The sequence below is a fragment of the Electrophorus electricus genome, chromosome 7 (assembly GCF_041902795.1).
Source record: "Electrophorus electricus isolate QZ-2024a chromosome 7, ASM4190279v1, whole genome shotgun sequence".
Lineage (NCBI taxonomy): Eukaryota > Metazoa > Chordata > Actinopteri > Gymnotiformes > Gymnotidae > Electrophorus > Electrophorus electricus.
Window position 1 is genome coordinate 6,339,743 of NC_137503.1, and position 24,615 is coordinate 6,364,357.

Sequence of the window (24,615 nt, forward strand, 5' to 3'; positions counted from 1 at the left end):
TCAAACCTGCATTTTATATGCACTCATGTTCAGAGCCTGCACAAGCCCGGGTTACTGCAGCACTCACAAAAAGCCAAAGAGTTTAAATCAACCCTACGTGCAAGTGCTCTTTCCCCAGCCCTGTGTCGTGACCTCGGGAGGCATGTCTCTGATGGCTGAATCACACTGCTTGTTTTCTTTTTAAGAAAGCAGATAATCGACAACTCGTTTAGATGAAGCCTGGCACTTTTCATCCATTGTTTTCTCAGTTCTGTGGGAGTCAGCCGAGTTAAGGGCCTGTTGTTTCTTCTAACCTTTTAATACTTACAAAGAAATCAGAGAGAGGGCTATGTGGGGAGGCAAAAAGTGTGAGAGAGAGAGAGAGAGAGGAATGGATAAAAAGAGTAGTAATAGTGTGTGGGGGAGAGCTTTCTTGGAAGGATTAAGCATCTGAGGACAGGGAGTGCGAGTAAGTGTGACAGAGACAAAGGAAATAAAGCAAAGCAGAGACAGAATGAGCGTGTCATGTTGTCAAGCTCCCACTACAGCAGCAGAGCAATGATGAGCAGAGGCAGCCCTCCTCCACAGGGCCTGGCTGGCTGTGCTCCAAATGTGCCGCTCTGGGCTTCGCTTCTACTGGAGGCTCCAGCCCAGTAGTCTGGGCCACTGCCCTGGCTGGGAGGACCTCCTCTGGGCTTATTTACAAACCCCCAACTACTCCTGGTCTCTCTCTGTGGGGCAGGGCAGGAGGGGAGAGCTCTGAAACAAACTGCAGCTGGGACAGTGTAAGCAGAAATCCCACAGGGCCACTGCTTATGACAGATGCTTGGCTGGTCAAAGGATGTAGCAAGACAGGATGATTAGAAAGTAAATCTCAAAACCATATTGGCAGCATCTGGAAAGGAAGTTACTTGTTACTTGCAAAGGGTATGCATTTATTAAAAACTACAGCCTATTGTAGCTTGTCATTTTTAAAGTTTAGATGTAAAATTTGATTAAATTAGAATATTTTGGAGAACAAGATAAATTGCCAAGCTCTAAGAGGTCACAAAGAAGCAAAAAAGAATAGGAATGAAATAAGGTTTTATTGAGCCAAAGCAAGACAGTAAGTGCATTTCCAACCCCTATAGACACTGGCTACATGGTTCCATTTTGATAAAACGCAATGTAAAATTTAAACACACTCCCCCGAGAGAGGAGATTAATAACACAATATCAGGTGTGCCACAGTGAGACAGAACTCGTGACTCCTCAGCACCACAGGATGCCCTCTTATCCACCATCCCTGCCAAGTTCACAAGCACACTCAGACCCTTCTTACTGTTCAGTCAACCCAATTACACAGGGTCATGAGTTTGCAGCTCTGCTCATACACAACCACCAAGTTCCACAATGACCTAATTTTTCTTTAATCTCACCTTGACCAACCCATATTGGATAATTCATGTATATTAACAAGACAAGTAGGTTTATTAGAGAACAGACTATTCTCATAATGATTTCAATATGCGTTTCAAAGTGATACATACCCTTTTATCCTGCAGGTACTTAGTATAGAGCACCAGGATTTCCACTAAGACTAGTTTATAGGTGTAGACTGACTTGATCTAGGTCAACAGCACAGACAGGCATAAAGGAGTAATGTTTGCAGAAAAAAAGGAAACAAAAAAGATATATTTAGAACCAACTTGGTTCAAATTAATAAAAAACACCCTTTTTTATTAGTGTCACTATTAGGTTGTAGAAAGGGTGTTTAAAGCGATGCTTATTTTACTGTAGAACCTTCATCGGTATGTCACAGTGGTTGTGGGAATCTAAGTATGAACAGGTTTAGGTGGGTATGTATTAACAAGGTCAGTCTGTAGCAAGTCAACATACACACACATCTCTCCCAAACAGAAAAACAACAGAAGAAGCAGAAACAGTTCTCACCACTCTGACTGGCCTGATGGATACCCAGGCTGGGCAGAGGTGGGTCAAACATCAATATTTCACTAGGACTCTCTTCCTGCATATAAATCTTTAACTCACGGAATGGGGGTAGGGAACTGAAATTACGTTATGACATTTGACTCAAACACAGCTGGGTCTTAGCCATATGGGGTCAAAAGGTCATAGTGGGCACTCCATCATGAGTTTATAATGAGATTATGAAGACAGTGATTCAACCTTATCAGGCCTCTCATTCTTCCCTCGCACACAAAGGTGCTCTGGCTGAAGATCTATCTGGAAAATAAGATCCTCCTGTTTACACCTCTGTGTTGCTCAGGGAAAAACTCAGTGCTGCACCACTGGGCACTGTGACTGCTACACAAAATTATAGACATCTAGGAGCCCAACAGGAGTTAGAACTCTCACCAAAGAATAAGAGATGAGGTTCTTTGGTCGAACAAGGATGCCGCAGCACAGGATACAATGTATTACAAGGCAGACTAGGACAAAGACGTGCCTTGCTCATCTGAAGATGCTGAAAGATGTCAGCCTGGCAGGGCAGACCACGGAGAACGCCCAGAGGACACCGTCTTGCCAGGCATGCCTGAACACCTCCATTTTCTTCTGACATCAAATCAATATTTCATTACATGATTTGCCCCGTCTGTCAGTGAATGCTATCTTATGCAACAAGATGGATTTTGTGCATATTTACTTATGGTTTGAGGATGAGATTCTGTTTCAGATGGACCTAGGTGACTGATTAGAAAAGAAAGATGGTGCAGCAAGCAATAAAGTACCTGTTTTGTCAATTCTGTAACAGAGCTGTTTTTTTCTCACTTGAGAAAATGCGCATAGATTATGGAGTATGAAATATGTGTAACAACTACTCACACCTTTATATTACTCATAACGAACACGTCAAACAAGCTTCTGGGTACAGCCTTTTCAAGAACTTGATCCTGAAGTAGCTTCATTTTTTAGAACCAGGAGGAAGTCCTGCATAGGCAGCAGCCTTGTGCCCCATAGAAAAGGCTACTGGGCTAAAACAAGAAGTGGGATAGTTCTAGAATTCCAATTACACTCTGAAGCTACTGGTAAGCTTGCCTCTCTGAAAAGAGTGTGGATGAAACAGTAATTCTCCAATGTGTCTGCAAATCTAAAAGAGAAAACCCTCTGGATGTTCAAACTAGGCTTTCTTCAGATGCATCTCTGATGTGATGGGATTCTCTATTGATGGAACAGTTTTACTTCCAGTCTAGAGAATACAGACCTTGATGGACCCAGACTTTCTCTGCAGGGACTATCTGGAGCACAGCATGACTAAGATGAAAACTAATGAGACAAAGTCCATAAAAATCCATGCTCCCTTTAATAATTTTCTTACCTATTTACTGTATCTTTTAAATGCCTTCTTGTAACCCAGGCAACATCAATCTCATAGCTTTTGCCCTGAAAGATTTTCAAACCAAGTCTTGCCATGAAAAAACAGTAATGCCATGAAAAAAACTTGAAAATGACAGGACATGAAGACGTGCCATTCACTTTTTTGTCATTGCCCTGTTGCTCCAACAAAAACAATATTTTCATTTTCCTCTATTGGAGAAAGAAAGTAACTAATTAGGACTTCACAATTAATTGTAAATTACCTGAATTTTTTTGGCACTGCAGTTAAATCACTGCAAAAGGACATAATTAATGCGTGCCATTTGCTGGTATGCATACTGCACCACAATCAAGCATTCTTATTTACATAGATTAAGACATGTCAGTAGACCTAATGAAACACAGGAATGCTGACTGTATGCGCTGACCATTCAGATTGCTTTATGATCTATGCACCTCATAACAACTGCATTTCTGCAGTGTGCACAGTGATGTGTTGTAATGTCAATCACAGTTAATATTGCCCAGTACTTTATCACAAAAAGTAATGACTGCTTTTCAATTACTATATCCATGTAGTCCTGCTAGTATTTAAAAACTGTGTAAATAACTGGGAAAATGTATCATATGAGGAAGGTCTGTGGCGTAAGACAGGGAAAATAGCAGTAAATCAGAAAGTGACAGATGGCAGAGACATCCTTGACAATTACCTCAAAGGCCAATGAAGATGCAATTCTGTCAACACTTAGTCACATAGCAACTATGCTCACCTTGGATGGCGACAGCTTTATAAGCCTATATTAATGCACACCACTGCATCCCTGCTACCACAGAACCAGAAGCCATACTCAAGCATTCTCATTCAAACATCTCATTCAAAAACACCAGCTTGCTTGGTTCAAGTCTTTTTCTCCCACCCACCAATCCATATCAAAAGCAGATATTTAACTGACTTTATCTGATTTTCAGTGATTTCTATTTTATCACAAGACATAATTAAATAACCAAATCTTCAACCAGAAGTGTCTCTCTTGTAATCTACAGTGAATCCACTTTTCATTACTGCCAGAAAGCCTTGAAGTGCTTGTTCAAAGTTCCACCTGCCTTAGTAGGGTCCCTTACTGTGCAGTACAATTCTGCAGGACACCAGGGTTTGGTCTGCTGCTCTCATACCCACCCAGTCGCCGTGCAGAAGAGGGAGAGGGCACATTTTACTTTTCATAAAGGATTAACTACATCCGATATCAACTACATGAGCTTACTGAAATTTGGACACCTGACTGGATAACATCAATGATTCAAACTTGCTAACTGAACACATTTCTTATGCCTTGCAAACTCTAAACCCATTTTTCCCCAGCAATGTTTTTTTTGTTAATGTTGTCTGCCATTATATACTTAGTGTGATAAAACAGCTTTGTGTGACCTTGAAAAGGAGAGGAAGAATCCACTGTGTCCTGGCCCAAAGTGAAATATTAAATGAGGTAGAAGGCATCATTCTCATGGATTTGGAGTATCAGGAGTGTTGTTTCTATCTCTGTGCCCTTGACACAGTTTGACTCAAGACTGACTTGCCATTAATTACTCTCTATTTATCAGCCTGCCTGGGCTTCCAGACACCAACTCTGTATGAGCGTATAAGCAGAAGGGCACCACATATCTCAGAAGTTATTCAGACCAGTAGTGTAGGTGATAGATCAGACACTTCTATGTGTTGTTTATAGTAAAAAGTGGGGAGATTGCAAAATATATATATTTTTAAATAAATAAATAAATTTAGATAAATACACCAAACTCCACACAAAAATCTCAGAAAGGTCAAAAATATATATTTGCAGAGGACCTCTGGAACGCATAATATACAACAGGAAACAGAAGAGTGGAGGCTGACATCTCTCAGATGGCCAGCTAATTGGATTCCTTTATCTTAAGAGTTCTGAGGCCTTACCACCCTCATGGTTTAATTATCTGAACATATTTCTGTCCTACAGAAAAGACCTTCTGACCATTGGTTTTCCAGGTGGTTGTATTGTTATATTTTCATATTGTTATATATGTTATACTGACCTAATATCCACAGGTGGTGGAATGGACTATGTATCAATGTAGAGATGCATTATTCTGTGCAGTAACAAAACCACAGCAGTTGTAAAACTAAGATGACAGAGTTTCAGACAAGCGTGTATAAAATGTCTTTTTTGGTCCTGTACAGTTACTGTATAATCATCTCTGCAAAAATAACTATACCTAATAACTACTTCTTACAGACTGCAAAGATCAGACAGTAGCAAGCAGAATCTAAACTGATACACTTTTACCTCATTCAGAATCTCACCACATATAAGGTTCAGTGTATAGTTAGCACTACTTTGGAACAGTGTGGTGTTTTTTTGAAATTATGACATTTAGTGGTGCACCAAAACCGCACAAGAGGATTAAAACACCTGCCTTTATGTCAGAGAATCAACAATACAGGCAGGTCTTTTAAAACGTTTTAGTCTTACAACAAGGACAAATGTCTAGCACAGATAGCTTCTAGCTATTAGCGGACTCCTCTGCTACACAGCGATCTCGTCCTCCAGGCAGTCGGAGGGGCCGTGCTGGTTGAGGACATTGAGGAGGCGCAGCGTACTCTCCTCTTGCAGCGGCCAGCTGTCACGCTCGTCACTCTCATCTGTATTGGACTCGTACTCGGAGGCGATGCCTGACTCGCGGAACTTAAGCAGCTCCAGGCTGCCAAGGGGCTCGTCCCTTGACGAAGGCGACGCCTCCTGTGAGGAGGTGTCCGGACTCCTCTCCTGCTGGGGGGGCCCCGGGAGAAAGCGGAAACACTCAAACTTGGCCAAGGCTCGGCCCCTACCTAAAGGGCTGCCAAGGGGCAGGGAGAGCTGCGTGCTGTCAGTCAGCGGCAGGGTTGCGTCCTCGGGGCGTGGCGTGCTGGGGTCACAGATGACCGGAGGCACGTTGGAACGGAAAGTGATCTCCAACAAGCTGTCTTGGGATCCCACTGAACAGATACAGCAAGGAAAGAGGAAACTATTTAGCTTCATGAGCAGTACACACAAAACATGTGTAGAAACCAGACCAGTACAGTACTGCATGAGGCAAATTTGTTCACCCAACATTTATAGATTTTCAATATTTTTAAAACAAATGAGTGATTTTGCATAGTGATTTATTCTGAGGTGTGATGGATATGCAGAAGTGAAACTGAAACTTGTTAAAAAGCAAAGATCAAATCTAACATTTTATAGAAGATAGATGCCCGAAAGCATTAAATTTTCCTTTAACTCATTTCAAAATGTATTGACTAGAATATGCTATAGATGCTACAGATATGCTAGTCTTCCAAGATAAGGTAACACTATGAAACAATTTGAGTGAAGATGCTAGAAAGGGCACTGGCAAAACCTGAGTCAACAACTGTAAGACATTTCCTCTACTCATCTTTATCTCTGTTGCTGCATAAAGCTACAATAAACTGTCCCATCCATATGGAGGGGATTGAGTGCATTCCACTAGTTTCTGTTTTAATGGACTAATGTGTGTCTGCATTAGGGCAGCAGAACAATCACGCTGGAAGCCACAGAATGCATATGTTTTATCATGTGTTGGCTAAAGTGAAGGATGTGACCTCACAGGGTGATGGACTGTGGGAGTCTCTACACTGCTTTTTGAGATGTAATATGGAGCCTGATGGTCTGTGATAGTGGAAAAATGAGCAAATTGGAAATATCTGAGAGACATAACATGTTTGCAATAAAGAGAAGCGGTGTTTGTTTTTTGGGTTTTTTTTTTTTTTTTGGAGAGGTTTAGAGTTACGGGGGTAGAACATAAAAAGAAAACTACTGTATAAGGAGTGAAAGAACAGACATAGCCTGAAGGAGAAATAGATGTATGAGCCAAAAGGCATTTATCCCAGGGGCCTCCAGAAGATGAGCATTAATTATCACTGTACCAGATGACCTCTTTAATCTCATACATATTAGAGAATCTTAAAGGTATGACTGACTGAAGAGCTACTCTGATTTGACTGGAAAACAATTCCTTTGGTATAATGATGTAATCCTTTTAAAGATGATTCAAGAATTCAGAGGACTGGCAGCATCAGGCAAATGAGGCATGAAACATCATGCATGTGTGAGAAATTTGATAAAAAAAAATTTTAATCTATTTATTTCAGCATGCTGACCCCCCATTTATTTAAGAATTTATACATTTATTCCACTCATTTATTCTGTTAATACAGGTATATGTATTTACTCAATTCTGTTAATACAGATGTGTGTGTGTGTGTGTGTGTGTGTGTGTGTGTGTGTGTGTGTGTGTGTGTGTGTGTGTGTGTATGTGTGTATTTATTTTTGCTAGATCATGTTTTGCCTGCCATACAGGCAGGCAGAGGAGGACATGGTTCAGTGGTTCAGATATCCGGCTGAAAGACACAAGAGGGGGTAGCGGAGCAGGGAGAACGGAACGGCGGAAAGCCTACTCACTTGAGCCATGACCAGCCAGCTTGACCTCCAGCTCCTGGACCTGCTTGACCAGCACGGAGATGTGCTGAAGGAGGTCCCTGTTTTGCAGGAGCAGCTGGTGCACGCGGGCCTGGGCTTCGATCCTGGCTGCAGCCTCTGCAGAGAGCTGGTCCTTCAGCAGGTGAACCTGAGGGAATGCAGAGGGATTTGACTGAAATGCTCCTGTCGTATGGAACGTGTGCCCGCTCAACTGGGGATATACTAAGAAATATACTAATATTTCTTACAGGATATTCTTATGCAATGTGCAGTAATGTTGCATCATAAAAGCCAATACATCCCACATTTTAAAATTCAAAACATCAACTCAGTATTATGTGTGATTCATGTTTAACACACATGCACACACATGTGCATGTTTGATTCGAGTCTCACACATGCACACACACAAGCACACACATGTGCACACACATACATTTAAGGAAATCAAGACTGGGCTTTAAAAGGCCAAAACGGATGATTGTTGATGCACAATTTTTGAAGAACTCCTCATGCATAAATTCATGCTATGCCCATTCAAACAATGTGCTAAGAACAGTTCATCCAGTTAGGGAAGAAGCATAAGAATGCCAAAAATTTTGCAATATCTACCAGTACATCTCAAGACTCAGACTGCATCTCAAGACCCTAATCTGTTCAGGAAGAATAGGCTGTTTATCCTAACAGCGGGAGGTGCCACACAGTTAAATGTGGCCTAAAATCTACTAAAGAACCCACTTTCCTTGTATTTGGATCTCATTCTTCAATCTGAAAAAAAGTTATTTTCTACTTACTCCTACACCATAAGGACGTAGATAGTTTCTCCCCCATAACACCACTGACGTCAACCATGGCATTAGTGTATTAATGAATGAAGCTGAAGGACTAGTATTTAGATGAAGGACACATTGTGTGGGAAGTCAGGACAAAAAGGTTACACTGCTGTGGTTGTGAAAAGCAAACCTGGCTAAAACCTTTCTACTATATAATAAACAAGCCACTTCATTATGTCACCTGTGAATCAGTCACGTATTCTTGATTAAAGCCTCTGTCTATAGGCCTATACACACAACTTGTATAAATTAGTAAGACAGGGCACTTCTTAAATGGAAGCGAGCTTTTCATTAATGCACATCAAAAAGCCTTCAAGGTTCTGATTAGCTTTGACACTTATACATAAGCTAACACATCCACAGGAAGTGTGAAGCATGTTGAAATTCTCCTAAACTCCAAAAAATTATATAAGGTGGTGTTTGTTTATGAACTGAATAAAGTGTAAAACAGATTTATCATTCATCACCATGGCAGCTAAATCAAGGATCAGATTTTGGCATTGCAGCAGTTTAATTTAATGCAAAAAGCTCTGGGGAAAGGTTAACTTCTGCACTGCCAGTAGCACCACCCATCCAAACATCAGTCCTGTTTGGTTAGACAGCAAAAATATCACATACACTGTTCTGGACATGTATCCCATTTACCAATCAAATGATAAGATAGCAAGCATGAGGAATGAAAAACTATGCAGCCTCAACATGTCACTAGGTATAAGATATTATTGGTATCCTGAAAATCCAGAATGGTGAACACTAAGCTAGCTGTCCTGACTTGATTATGCAGCTGTGTCCTTCAGGCAACCTACGATGTGACATGCCGATAGCCAGAAGAATCCATTCCCTGTTAGGATTTCTCCCAAACACTGTGAGACCATCAGAGGGCTCTTAAAGGGGCATGGCAGGTTCATCCTACACCATATGGGTCCCGAGTGATGACCCAGCACAGAAAGTATGCAAGAAATTTACCATGCAGTTTTAAGAACACCACACTCCCCAGCCAATGATAGTCAGCTGTCAGAGGCAGAGAAACAAGTTGGGAACAGAGCAAAACAGGTAATAATTATTAAAAAAACTACAAAAAAAAAAAATCCACCACTACAAACACAGTCAGCTTAGTACAGATTTAGTAGCTTAAGTGTTTTTTTTGTGTGTCTCTGTGTATGTGATGGAGAGAGAGAGTGCAAGAGCAAGAGTGTTTACATCACACAGTGATGGATACTGTAAAGGTGACATGAAAACCTACACATGACATACATTTCATGTTCTTACCTTCAAATCTCCCTCTTGGTAAAGCACATGTAAAATTATTCATCATTCATTATTCCCTTTTTAAAACTGCTCAGATTTTATGATATCAGTTGAATTTGTCTTAAAAGTAAAAACAATTCTTAAAAACCTCACTGACACAGTGACTTATCATAATTACACAGTGTCAATGAAAAGTTAAGAATTAAAACCTGAGAGTAAGCTGCTGTTCTTTTCATTCCAAACCTTCATGTACTCAGGCATAGTCATTTAAAGTGACAAGTAATTAGACCTGATTTTCAGAACTTACATTTTTTTTTCACAAAGGCAATAATTTTAGCCAGTTTTCCCAAGTTTAGCATTAATTCAACCAATCTGCTGCCTCCGAATAAAGCCACCTGTCTGTTTTCAGACTGTAGCTGAGGTGAGCCAGGAGCTCTGCATGCCTGGAGGAGAGTGATAACTGCTCACTTCTGCCTATTTGACCCAACAGATGCCCTCGATCAGCTAGCGTGTTGGGCATGTACTGACCGGGGAGAGGAACTCCATTCTCATCTCTTCCCACCCATTGAGCCCAGATGCAGATCTCTGACTCTCCCAGCCTTGCTCCTTTTTACTTTCCTATACCAGAGTTCTTCTCCATTCTTCAAGCAATACCAATATGGATAATGAAAGCAAGCTCAAAATACAGATCATACAGCACATCAGGCCCATTAGACTCAAATGGACAGCAGACTGCTGGCTACTCTCTGAAGACAGAAACAACTTGCGCAGGGCTATACACAAATGACGACTGCCCATTTAGTAACAAATATTTTCAATTATAAGGCTGAAAAATTATTCTCAGCTGTTAAAACAGTATTTTTAACAAGAAAATCATTTACTATTTCAAAAGAATCTGATGCAAAACAATCAAATATACATCAACCAAGGCTTTCCATATACGTATGATGTTTTAACTTTTTCAGGTTAATGATGACATCTTTATTTTTCAGTTATTCATGTTATCCTTCCAGTAAAATGCAGGCTTGCTCTAAGAAGCAGCAAATTTGATCTTGTTGAAGAAATACTTGCTCTTTCCCAGCTGCCACACACATTTAGACCTCATTAACAGCTCAACAAAGTCTGCGGGACAATTCTCAACAGGGATCTCATCAAACTCCTGCTTGGCTGGGGACTTCAATGAAGAGCTCTCCGTGCTCCCCTTCCTAGTCAGACGTGCGTTGTGAAGCTCTTGGGACTCATTCTGGGTGGGAGCAGCGGGCCGTGGGTCCAGATTGGGCCTCCTCTGTCTGCATGCACATAGGCACTGACAGGTAGGAACAGAAGCCATGCACAAATAACCTTGACCAGGCTAAATACACAAACATGAGAGAGAAAAGAGCTTGGTTTTGCTACTTAATGGAATCAAGCCAAATGATACAAATACTCTGCTGTAAACTAGTATAAACAAGTATAATTTGATGTGGTCAAGGGTGAACAAATGCTGAAACATTCACCCACATAAGGACTCACAACAGAACAGCAGCGATTCCAGTATATAATGTTTTAATGAAGGACTATATTTTGGCAAGAAGCTTGTTTAACCTTTAAAAGGTCTAATTACAAACCACTCTAATGTGCCCAGGGCAGAGGCCCAGAGCCCCTGTGCCGTTTAATATAATAAATGAACGGAACTCATGCAGGAACATGATTAACACGATGCTGGCCCGAGTTATCCAACCACAGTGGCAACTGAAGAGCACTGAGAAACAACAATTAAGCACTATAAATATGGTGTGGGAGAGCTAATCTCAGCTAAATGCCTCTGTGCTTCAGATTGAGTGGGAGTCCGAATAAAAACGTCTAAGCCTCTGCCAATGCTAACCAGTGGTCCAACGTGCACAGAGATCTTTTCATCACGCTTTTCTTCAGCTAAACAAAATGTGAAATGAATGAATAATTAGTGACTGATGTCCTCATGCTGCTTGGAAACACAATTCAAAGCTGCTGGCATTCTTTGCAGACTGTTACCTTCCCAACACTGAAGGATGCAACCAGGACTTGTTTTCAGCAGCTGTGTGGATCTCCATGCTGATGGGGAGGCTGTGGCAAACGTCAGCGAGCCATGCTCTAACATCCAGAAACACCAGGGGGTACTTGTTAAAAAGAAAAAAAAATCCTCCAATCTTCTGCAGATCAAGATCCCCTGCCCTCTGTGCCTGCCTTTTGCTGAATGGACATTATGACCCTTCTTCGTCTTCTTGAGCACTTGACTCATTTCCGACTGAGCTCAATAAAGGCTCTGAGAGGCCAGACTGCTATGCCAGCCAGCCCTCTTTGGGGCTGAAATGCTAGGGGCCTTATGTGCCATTAAGTTCTCCAGCTGTTCATGCCCCTGTGCAGTGTGGGATCATTTTTTTTTTCGGTCTGGATTACAATGAAGGAAGTGCAGTCTGAGGTCAAGACAACTCACGGGGAGAGTGAGTCAGGGGGGAGTAGGGATAGACAGAGAGAGAGACAGAGAGAGAGAGAGAGAGTGTGTGTGTGTGTGCGTGCATGTGTGTGTGCGCGCGCGCGTGCGCGCGCGTGTGTGTGTGCATGTGCGCGCACCCCTCAAGGTCAGTGGTTAGAGGAGCAAAGCAAAGGCTTTGCTGGAGCTGCTGCTGATAAAGAAATGCAACTGTAAAATACGTAAAACTGTAGTGTAACTTAAAACATATTCTTTTTATACTTTAAAATCCCATCCTTTAAAACCATCTATCTGCACTTCAGTGAAACCCCACCTTGAAGAAGTACACTCCAGTCAGCATTATACAAGGAGGAAAAATCTGAACTGAGTTGTCTATGACATTAAGTAATTGCACGTAGTGTAAACTGAAGATAAACATCTTTTTGTGAAGTGCCGACTCAGGATAAGCACCTCATTCATCTTCTACTCTTCATTATGTCTGATCATTGGTGTTATGTTTTTGCTTGCAGAGCATTCAGCTGACCCTTAACGACAAGAATTTGCATAGTGCAGAATGTGCATGAGCAAAAAATAAATAAATAAATAAATAAATAAATAAATAAATAAATAACAGAGTGGAGTTTTCTGCTCTTTGATTTCAGTTGCAGCTCGGTTTTTGGCCTGAGACCTACTCCAGTGATGACTGCTGTGTATTATAGCCCTGCTCTTTGCAGGTCTGTTGGGCATGGCTGTAATTGCCCCAGCAGTCTTCTGATTCTCGTACATGGAAACCATATAAAAATGCATATTGCCACTGCAGAGACCAGGTTTAGTGTGCTGTTGTGGTGCAGCATCATGCAGGCAGGCTGCCCCTCTCACCTGGGCCACAGCCACTTGGGTCTGCTGCTGCTGCTGGGTGAGCTGCTGTTGGAGGAGCTGGAGCTGGTGGTGCACGGAGAGGGGCGCACCGGCAGGAAGCTGGTCCCCCGATGGGAGCAGCATCTTCGGAGAGGAAAGCAGGATGGAGGCATCTTCAGGGAGCTGTAGAGGAATGATGGAGAAAGAGAGGGAGAGAGAAAGAGAGAGGAGATGTACTTAGATCACACAGGATCACACACTGTAGACGCCAGTGACAATTGGGAACTACAGGCATGAGTGGACAGCTGCGTGGAAGAAATCAGAGGATGGATGAGGGAAATTTGTCTTCTTCTCAACAAGGGTTGATGGGTACTGCACCAAAACAAATTGCTAGGACCAGGAGGGTGAGGCCTGCTGTTTGATGGACAGGTAATTCCACTCGGTTTCATTACTGCAAATCTGGGTGTGAAGTCTGGTGCCTCACTGACCTTCATGGCACAAATTAATACAATATGTAAAACTGCCTAAATTCACCTGAAAAATATTTTCAAGATGACATCAATCAGTGGTAATGAAAAATTAAACCATGGCCTATATTACTGCTAAACTGCCTATATTTCTGCTAAACTACTCTGGCTTATGATCATACCAGACTGACTGCCTTGTATGGTGCTGCTGTTTCGTGTTGGACAGACCCTTTTGTGCTTCATTCAGCTCATTCACAATGGACCATTCAAATCACCTTTATGTACCAAGGACAAATCTGCACACTATTGAACTACTTTTCCTCTTTCTCATGAAAAACTGTAAAGAGTACTGAATGAAACCTTGAAACCCATTGAATCTTTTCTGAATGTTTTCAGCATTTGGCAAAACGTTATGCTTCTTCCCTTTCATTACCTTTTTAACTTTGTAATAACTTTGTAATGCAGTAAGAATTATAACCTGTGTGTGTGTGGGTGTGTGTGTGTGTGTGTGTGTACGTATGTATATCTCTAGGCAAAGGTTATTCTTCATCAGAAAACATGGTGATTTTGTGCCAGTGTCTTGTTATTGCAGGGGGGCTGGATACACGCAGCTTTGAGTACTGTGCTGCAGTCATTAGTGGCTTCAGTGGCAGCTTCTGGTTCAGCCCGTGCCCCTCTGGGGTTGGATATGAACCTAGTAAAGCTGGTCAAGGGGTCGTATCGGGACCTCATAAAGCTCTCTCTCAGAAATGATGTGTTTCCCTGTTAGCACTACTAAAGGCAACACTGCAGCTGTTATCATCTGAATGCTAGGCCAGTCAGAGCTGGTGCATTAATTAGAGAAGGGCCTCCAGTTTTGCAAGGCATGCTGCGGTAGAGCTGGCGACAGTCACTGGGGCTAGGATTGGATACTCTTTCTCTCCATCATGCCTTGCTTATTTATTTTCCCCCAAAGGCCTAAGATGTAGATGTAGGAACCTCCCACATACTGGAAGTGAGCATGTCTCTGTGAGAGAAGGAACAAACTGTACTAGCCAGTGGAGTGAAAATGGTTTTCATAGTGTCAAGACTGTTCCACTTGGTCAAAGCATAGAAAACGATCCTGTTGGAAAAATCCCGGCCTTACCAAAGGTGGAAAAATTATGATTTAGTAACAAAAGGGCACAAAATTTACTATTTTTTTTTTCAGCTGGAAATGTATGTCTTTTGAGTCTGATATACAGTGCTGTGGTCTGAAGTATAATCATATTTCTATACAACAGAGAATTTTTTCCTCTGAAAGCCTTGGCAATTCCACTTTTCCATCTTGAACACTAAAACTATAGCAGACTTGGTGCAGCAGCTCAGAACCCTTATACTCTGAACACCACAATGCTCTTCTAGACTACTAATGCAGTGCATTCAATTAGAGAAGTGCCTCATGCTTCTACACCCAACAGATGGCCCCACATTTCAAGGTTCATATGTGCATGGGTTCATACACATATGCTGCATATGTGTGCACACATGCACACAGCCATACACACATGCATGCTTGCACCTGCACATACCCGCATGCACATGCTCACCCACACACCTCCTCTAATACTCTCCCAATGGTGCTAAAAGTGGGTTCTGCAGGCTTGCCACCATTCCTCATCTTCCCATTAGGATGAGCACCAGCAAGACAGCAGCAGGGCAGCCATGGTGCTGGGCGAGCATGCTGATGAGACTGCGTTTTTGTTAGGGCATTGTATGCAACAGCTGCTTATGTGGGCAGAATGCTACATTGTAAACACCATCTGCTCCCACAGACAAATGAGCTAGAGGTTGTGACTTTCTGCATACCCATGGCCAGAGGCCCTGAAAGCAGGGCCAAAAAACAGCTGACTATGAAAGTTAGTTGCTATGAAACACTGCCTGGCCAAAAGCTAGTCACCTGCGAGATACAGCCCGCCTGGGCATGCTACATCACCTTGAATAAGCATCATTCATAAATTTAAATTCATCTGAACTTTTCAGGCTAATGGCTTTAAAGCCTGAGTAGTCCCAGGCGCCATGCCTCATCTACAGTCTAATGAAAAACATCCATTACTGCATTAGGTGCTTGGCAAACCATTGCATAGACTTTGTGGACTTCTCATGCTGCATTTTTCATTTTAATTAATTGACCTCTCGTCATTAACAATACTTTGCTTGATACCTGCTGAGTGACAGGTACAGAGGCATACGGAACAGGCTGGAAGCACCACTGTCTACCCTCCCAGAGAGGAGACGCTGCTCGCTTGTCCATCAAGCGTGCTGCTACCCTGATGCATTTGTTATCTTGTAGCTACTGGTCTGAGGACACAAGCTATTCATTAGCCCATGAAAAGACTGATAGATGACCAGACAGAAACAGAATGATGGAGAAAGGAGCAGAAAGAGGGATCCAGAGAGAACAGAGACAGAGAGAGAGGACCACAATATCTGTGCAGAGGCGTAAAGCAGATAGAAGAGAGCACTGTCACCCACAGACAGACTGGAGGGCAACAAGATGCATGTTCAAGACAGAGGGCTTCCAGGAGGCTCCCTTGGAGCTGAGAGGCGCACTTTTAGAGGGTACTAGAGGAGCTATAGACAAGGCCTGAGGAAGTCCAAAGCTGTGCTTAACTGAGCTTTGCAGAAAACATTTTCTTCATACTTGGTGTAAGTACACTGAACTATTCACCTGAATGGTAGTATTTAATGTTCTTAATATTCTTAGACTCCTCCAGTTTTAAGTGTTGTGATTGAGACAGTAAGGTAGTAGGGTAGTAAGTAAGTTTACTGCCTGAAAGATAACGTGTATGGGTGCTGCCCGCAGCCTTCATCACAGGTGGTACTGAGTCAACTGGGGATTTAATTTAGTACTAATAGGTCAGATCACTAGCATTCCCTCCAGCATCACTCTGATGTTGACAGGGACTTGTGGCACATTGTTCAATGGAATGAAGTCCAGTACTATTAGGAGTGCTCAGGGGGTAATGAGGCACAGCCTGTCTTGACTCCCCTTCTGTGGGAGCTGCATCACTTACTAAGCCATGCATTAACCAGAGGCTCCCACTCAGACTTCCACTTTTGTCGCCTACCTTCCATCAGGACAAGAGCTTTTATGAATCTGCAATGTCTGTAAGCCATTTCTGGTTTCAGATAGGAAATTGGAGACATTTGAGAAAAAAAGTTGGAAATAAAAGGAATCACAGGTGGTAAAAATGTATTTAAAAGGAGAGGTAATAAAACACACTGCAGGGTATAATAAAAACAGAAAACTGCAAATATTTAGAAACAAATGCTAAGGTATAGTCCACTCAATAGGGGCAGGTTTTATGGTTTCATTTTACAAAAACTCATTCTGCCAGTTTAGTCAGCATGTTCCTGTGGCGTGGCCAGAGAAGAGGGGGCAAAGGAATGATAGAGCTCCCACTCTCAAATTAATCTAAAACCCTGCTCTCTGTATACTCTGGTCAGACAGCACGCTTGACCCCAGGCTGCCAGGTGATGTTCCGACACATGTAACTGCAGTGAACATGACCATTTCTGCAGGATTTACAATGGTTATAGTTTTTTGAAACTTTTTATTCTGGTTTAGTTCATTGATTATATACTGAAAAAATACATTTCTGAGATTTGCACATTCATGTTTATTTTCATATTTATAAAGGATAACTATATTTATTCATATGAGTGGGGCTTTAAATGGAATATGCTGTTTAATACTGAATTAGTTAGAGAAAAATAGATTTGCAAGAGAATGGAGACAATTTTTTACCCTATTTTTACCATACATTTCTTCCCTACATAATGCCTAAAGTTTGTAGAACTCACACATCACAACATAGTTGGTTATGCATAAAATTTAATTTTATATTCAAACTCAAATTTATTTAAGTTAATGAAACAGATAGCTAAAATATATACAATCCAGTAGTCCATACATTCCATTGTTCTTTGGGGAATAGCTATACAGTACTACTGTACTACAGGTGTGGACCACTAAAATTTTGTTTTTGCCTGAGAAAAAATACATTAAATTAGTAAATACAGCAAATCCACTGAAACAGCTTATATGAGCACAAATTTGTTCCTCGTGTTTCTTGCAGCACGCTCACTGTTCAGTATAACTATTAATTAAATGTAACAGTACATCCAAAACCATTCTTAAACACTCAGCCTTCAAATATTTAAATGGCATAATTACTGACCCAAGCTCATTTCAGAGGAACATTTTCATTTTAAAAAATAAACTCACTGGAAATTGACTCAAAGCAGAGGTATATTTAATTTAGACTCAAAAACAAAAGTTCGCACACCCATTCTGTTGTACTACAATTTATAGCACCATTAAGACAGGCAGAGAGGGTGATATAAACCTAGAGAAAGCGGCCTGGGAAAAAAGGAGCACTATAGCCTGCTGTCATAAAAGACCCAATTAAACTTTCTTTTCACCAAGTTAACACAGCATATATATTGTTCTCTACATTCGATCTGCTTTGTGGATTCTAGTGAAGACTCTTGTGTCCTTGAGGGGACCATATGGAGGACACTCGTCACAGTCCCTTTCTATAGCTCTACCATGAGACACACTCACTGAGACACACAAGCCTCACTAGCCTCACAGACACACACTCTTCCACTCTTGCACTGGTTCTTACATCTGAACAGCTGGCTGCCTGCAAACTGTTGATTTAGATTGCTTCCTAGACATTCTTGGCCCTGTCAATCTGGACCATCCATCTTTCTGCAAAGAAGCCCATGTGGCAGCAATTGGGTAAGAGGGGTGTGATGGAAGGGCAGGGAGAAAGATGGGTGACTTTGATGGACAGTCAGCTGTGTCCTGCTGTGATTAGGGCATTCTACGAGCTGTCAGTCAATATGTGCCAGGCATTGCCACACCCTGCCAGTGAAGCGGGAATGCAGAACTGAGAGGAACTGAGGTGTGCTGTGTGGTTAGAGTGTGGTGGCTTTTAGGTGATCAGCTCTCAACAGCACCAAAACAGGATAGTTTTATACAACAGAAAGTGAACACACAGGACGTAATGCATGTACAGAGCATTAGAAACACATGTAAGAGTGAAAAGGGCACAGTCTCTTAGAGTTTTTGTGTAGCAGTGTTGTTGGTGCAGTGGCTGTGGTGTCTAACACTGAAACACTGAAACCTTTCCACCAAAGGTAAAATGAAATTAAATATCTCAGTAATACAGAGGCACTTTTATAGCTTTATGCTGGAGGGTTACAAAAAACTTTATTTCTTTTTAAAACATCCCATTTGTTTATAGTCACTCTCTAGTCCACTATATTTCTTTCCTAGAACACATCTATTATCTGACTGTATGGATGAAGGCCAGCACACACTTCCTGTAGAACCCTTGTTTAGAAGGACATTTATTCTGCCCCTGGTTCCTCATTTCAGTTCTGCCTTTTCATTGAACCACCTCACACAGCATTGTAAATAGGTAAAGACGGTTTTATACTGTATAATTACAATGGTCTTATAGGACTGTTGCATGTCACACTGCACAAGATTCTACAGCTGAAATTTGGAAATCAAATTCCATGACAGACTGTGCAATCTCCCTTGTGCTGAAAGTCTGTCGATAAACACACAATGCTAGAAAATTGCAACATTCTGCATTTGTCATCCATATGTGACTTTCTTCTCGTCAATAAAATTGGAAGTCCCACACAAAACCTTCAGACCTGGAGTGGCAGTGTGTTTCCTTGGAAAAACAAGGCTCCAAAATATGAAGAAGGTGAATTTCAGTGGAGGCAAAAGACATTTCCTCTGCATCTAAAATTCCACAAAAGCTTCTTATACTGAGTTCGATGTGCTTTGTTTTCATTTTGCCATGCTGCTGTTTATTTGTATTTGGCATGCAAATTGTGCATAATTCCAGGCTGCTTTCTATTGGTTGTTTTTAAATGTGCTTCATAGCAGCAGTCACACTGCAAGATTTTGGAACAAAATTTCTGACACTCCCAAAAGATAGTCATAGGCTGTCTGATTGGAGAAGCATTAAATCGGTCACCATAGAGCATGGCATGACATAGTACACATTCAAAGGCCACATATTTTAACTCACAACCAAAGAATCCTTTCTTGTGATTGGCATCTGTGCCAGCATAATAGTTATGATAATCACACAGTGTAAAGATGGCTTAAGTCACTGATTAATCTACAACCCACATAGATTCAAAATGAATCAACTTTATAGTGGATGTTTTTGGTGAAAAACATCCACCATTTTTTAAAACACAAGTGTTTGACCAAGTCAGGTCTCTAGATTCATTAATTAGCTCCATCAGTATGTTGAAAATCATTCCCCTCCCCTTCTTTTCGGTGCCTGGATATGGAGCACTGAGATTAACTTGTGCAAAACCACAGCAGGGACCAGAAGTATCCACTGGTTTTGGATAAACCAGAGTATAAGCACAAGCCTCTAGAAGCCTTTGATATCAAGTATCTTAACTAACACTCAAGAGATTAGAGAAGCCATGCAAAAGCGGACTACAGCCTTTGCTGAATTCACATTAAAGTTAAATGTCACTGGGGCACATTAGAATGGAGAAGGGTCTGTATCAGCCTTTCATCCTCAGAATAATTACACATCCATTTGAAAGCAGTTCATATCTGTGCATGGGCGAAAGGTGAAAACAAAAGGACTTTTTAAGTCCCTAGAAGTTAAATGTCAAATACCTTGTCAGACTTACGGCTATTCACCAGAGCGAGAATGCCAAAGTCTTTGAGTTGTACATCTTTTGGTGAGGTCCTATATTTAGCTATCTAGACCCACTGGACAAAGATGATTCAGTATCTTTTGCAATGGAGACATTATTGAAAAAAGATCAAGGATAGCACTGTGCCCGAGAGTGTACAATGGAGGTGGTGTTATTTTCCACCTTCTATTTGTCTCTCTCAGAATGCTAAAACATCAGAGCTTAACTGCAGCTCACACCACTACACAAACTTGCAATAAACAGATGGACACAGTGACATTCCTGGATACTGTGACTCTTCTTTCAAGCAACACACCACTCATTTGTCCCCCAGTCAATATTGTGTTCATTCAAAAAACAAATCAACCAAACATCCAAACAGACAAACAAAAAATCTGGAACTCGCTTCAAATAAGATCTAGACAGAAGTGTGTTACTATTTTTGTTAAGTCAATCTGACAGGATAATGATACACAAGAGTCAAAGTCAATAAATCAGGCACTTATTAATAGACAAAATCTGATTACTTAAAACAACAAAAGAATTACAATATTCCCCAGAAGCCTTGATAATCACAACTACACATGCACTCAACCACAGTATTTAAAACTAGTCACTTCTGAGACCACTTCTATGTTCTCTATAGGGATGATATGGCAATGACTATAAATGGTGCCTAAAACAGGGTTGCCTGTACACCTTGGCTGAAGTCAGCTGTTCATAAATATCCCACAGGATGTGGCTTTGTGTTTGAATCATGGGACTGATTTTGCTTTGCACCACCACGCATCAAATGCTTCTTTCATTGAACCAGAGACTTCAGACAGAGCAGATGTCTGACTGAGCAAGCATTGCTCTGTACTGGAAACCAATCCTACCCTATTGTTCTATAAGCACAGTCTGACATAGCCCCTGCTAGCTCAATGAGGTACAGCATTAGAGTAGGCAGACTAAACAACTTCAGCTCGTATATAGCAGTTTTAAAATGTACAGCTATTCAGGGGTCTGGCTGATGATTAAGAAAGTGCCAGCCCTTTCTTGTATCCCTGGAGACAAAGGCACTTCGTGACCACAGGGGTCAGTGTTCTGACAGGAACTTGTCAGTTTACTTTGCAGATGTGGTCTGGAAAGGCCAGGACAGCATAGCGGCCTTGCTTGCCCAGGGTTGGAATGACCTCACTGATGTGCCAGCCTTGGGCACCCTGAGTGGACCGTGTGAAAGTGCCACATGTGATTCCTCACATGTGGCTCAGCAGTCTTGGTGTTGAGAACTGATCAAAACTCATGAATAATTCAAAGATTTCTGTGTGAAGATCTTTGACACTATTGCAGCCTTTCTCAGAACGCTGCAAATCCAATCATATTTACTGACTCAGAAAGTCTCATATATTCAATTATGTACTGAAGCAAACAGAAAAAATAAACCCTATTCAAAAGCCAAATTCAAAAGCCTATAGCCAAAGAGATTCAGACTGACCCTTTCATGAAGTGTCTAAAGGTTCTGTCTATGCAATTCAAGTTTGGTAAATTTCCAGTTACAAATAACTGGAGGCAAAAAAGAAACACACAATTTGTTATCTGAGTTATTTCTTTTTAAACATACAGAAAACAACTGAATACCTTTCTAAAGAAAATCCAGCCTGGAGGTGATGTTAAAGTTGCTGAAAAAAAGCATCAAGTATAGCCAATGGCTCAACATGGACAAAAAAGGCTTCAAAGAATCAACATGTGAACAAACTCACATTATACTAAGACTTAACTGGATGGAGAATAATATTTTAATAATATTTTTAAATCACGTGACTATGGTCTCTGGTCTCCTAACTTTCTACTGCGATGCTAAGAACTTGTACGATGCTGTATTTTCTTAAAAAAACAGAAACACAAAAGGGATTGCCCCATATGCATAATAGATGCTTCAGTCATTCTGAGCTCATATTCAACTAATGTATTTCTGTGATCTGGATTACTATGCTATGTAAGGTTTGCCAAGGTATATGGTATAGCTGTTTTGTATAGAATACATGGAAAATGTAATCCACACAAAATACTTAAATATTAATATATATTTGTAATGCAGAACAGCTATCATACTGCTTGTTGTAAAATTCTGACAATTGTTTATGTGGAAAGTACACAACCCTATATTGAGATATTGAGGGGGTCATATGCTAATGTTAAAATGTAATGCAAATGAGTCCATTTCCAAGCTAATTCTTATAGAACATCTTTATGACAATTCATTTACTGATAATAACTTGTCTTCTCGATACAGATATACAGTTATTTCAATCTGTAATGGCCAGTCAGTGTCTGCTAAATGACATATTAACTCAGCTCCATATGCTACCATACTAGAAAACTCTATATCCAAGACATATCTATGTGCTCAAAGTGTTTTTACTTAACTAAACAGAGAGAACCCAGAAGGTGATATCCTCCAAGTTACTGACTAGCAGTCATTCCAGCACACTCCTACACAGCTGTTAGGTTTCAACCTAATGCAATTTGAGATATGCTATTTATATACTCATATAAATAAGATCCAGCTGCATAATCCACTGTAAGCATGAAAATCCAAAGCAACTGTGGGTGTCTGCAGGAACCCACTCAGTAAAGAAAAACTCCAAGTTTCAATTATCTTACAAGTCTTAGAATTCCAAAGTACTATGCATAACGTACGTGTCTGTAAAGGAAAGATTTTAAAATTAACCAGGAGGGCTTTTAATAGAATGTGCTAGCCAAAAAAAGGTCTGAGTAATTAGAACATAGAGAACTGTTCTGTTCAAACTACTAGACAAGTTGTCATGTGGTTCATGGGATATTGGACTTTTTAGTCTGACTAAAAAACTTATTTTAGGAATGGAATGTAATTTTGAATGGGTGTCTCATAGACTTCCATGTGACCGCATAGATGTTACAGTGTCAGAGAAGAGAAAGGCTGCACCATGTGTACAAAACTATACACTTATCTATTGTACACCTAAATGATACTATTTAATGCAATTGCGATGCCTTGCAATCTACTAAAACCCATTAGTGAACTAATGGGTTGAAATACTGACCTATATTATCTTGACTAAAATTATTTACATTTGCTGGATCATGTGAATGTGTGATTCATCAAACACCTAGCAAACCCACTAGAACATCTGACAATGGTCAGGATGCTCATGGCATGTGACAAAGAATTAGGTGATTTGTTGTTAAAGGGTATGTTACAGCCATCAGTGATACTCATATTGCAATATTGCAGTACTCTTACACACAATAGGGCTATCCAATTTTCTGAATAGCAGAAAAGCACTTTTACAGCTGCTGAAATGATTCCTATCTCATAAGAACCCTGCACTCTATCCCAGCAAGCCTAAGAGGCCTGTATGTACTGAAGAAAAACACCCGATAATCTGTTCTGACAGGCAGTACACAAGAATCATAGCTATTTAGGAGCATAGACATACCCTGATACAGACAGGCTCAGAAACATATTTCTACATCAAAGTGCAGCTAGCCAACTCTAATGCCAATGGGTTATATATACTTATTTGGAAACAGTCTGCTTGTCAGATGTGCTCTTTCAGGGACTCTATCTTTGTTATTATTTTCTACAAATGCTGACGCCTTGCCTAAAGTCCAACTGTGGTGCAGAGAATGTCTCAGGCAACCAGGGTCATCGCCTCATTAAAACAAAGCTGAGGGCAGTGCTCTCTGTCAGGGTAAACTAATGTGCATAGCAGCAACGCTTTGAGCTGGTGTGCAACACATCAGAGAGTTCATTTCTGTGAATATTAACACTTGTTACTAGTAAATTTCAACATAGTTTTAATAAGCAGATAACTAATTCCTTCTTGACCTGTCTGTAAGAGATGTATATGGTGCTTTAGTGACTTACCTGTTTGCCCTTAGTAACATCATCTTCCTTTTTGGCAGTGTCTAGGTCGGTCACCCCGCGGCGGAATTCATCTGCTGTGCTGTCAGTCAAAGGCAACTCCTCTGCGTCGATGTCCGTCTCCTCCGCCATGGCCTTCTCAGCCCCTGGCAGCTCACGATCTGCACACAGTCTGTTACCTGCTAGGGAGTCCAGTGTTTTGGTGAATGCATTAGGTCTGTATGTGAATGGAAGGTAAGGATGATAGACTGCCAACATAAAGCCTCATGTAACAGTAACAAGAAGTGTTAAAGCCCAATGAGATGCTTCAAGAACTTTCAGGAGCTCGCTGTCTGACCTGGATGAAGGTTATGCCGATTCATCTCTTAAG

The 24,615-nt window shown here is 41.1% G+C and overlaps 1 protein-coding gene across 5 annotated transcripts in view; it reads right to left on the reverse strand.

Moving 5' to 3' along the window:
- Positions 1-24,615, reverse strand: part of nos1apa (nitric oxide synthase 1 (neuronal) adaptor protein a) — a 76,681-nt gene that overhangs the window by 5,462 nt on the left and 46,604 nt on the right. For 2 of the 5 annotated variants that reach the window (XM_026998818.3, XM_026998820.3), the window contains 4 exons: positions 24,249-24,427; positions 13,197-13,358; positions 7,791-7,956; positions 6,158-6,304 (listed from right to left, as the gene is read on the reverse strand). In XM_026998818.3, the coding sequence (XP_026854619.2) occupies positions 6,158-6,304; positions 7,791-7,956; positions 13,197-13,358; positions 24,249-24,427 (654 nt within the window). Of the gene's footprint in view, positions 1-1,045; positions 6,305-7,790; positions 7,957-13,196; positions 13,359-24,248; positions 24,428-24,615 lie in introns of those variants that run through there. The other 3 variants (XM_081717594.1, XM_026998819.3, XM_026998821.3) reach the window with 3 other exon arrangements.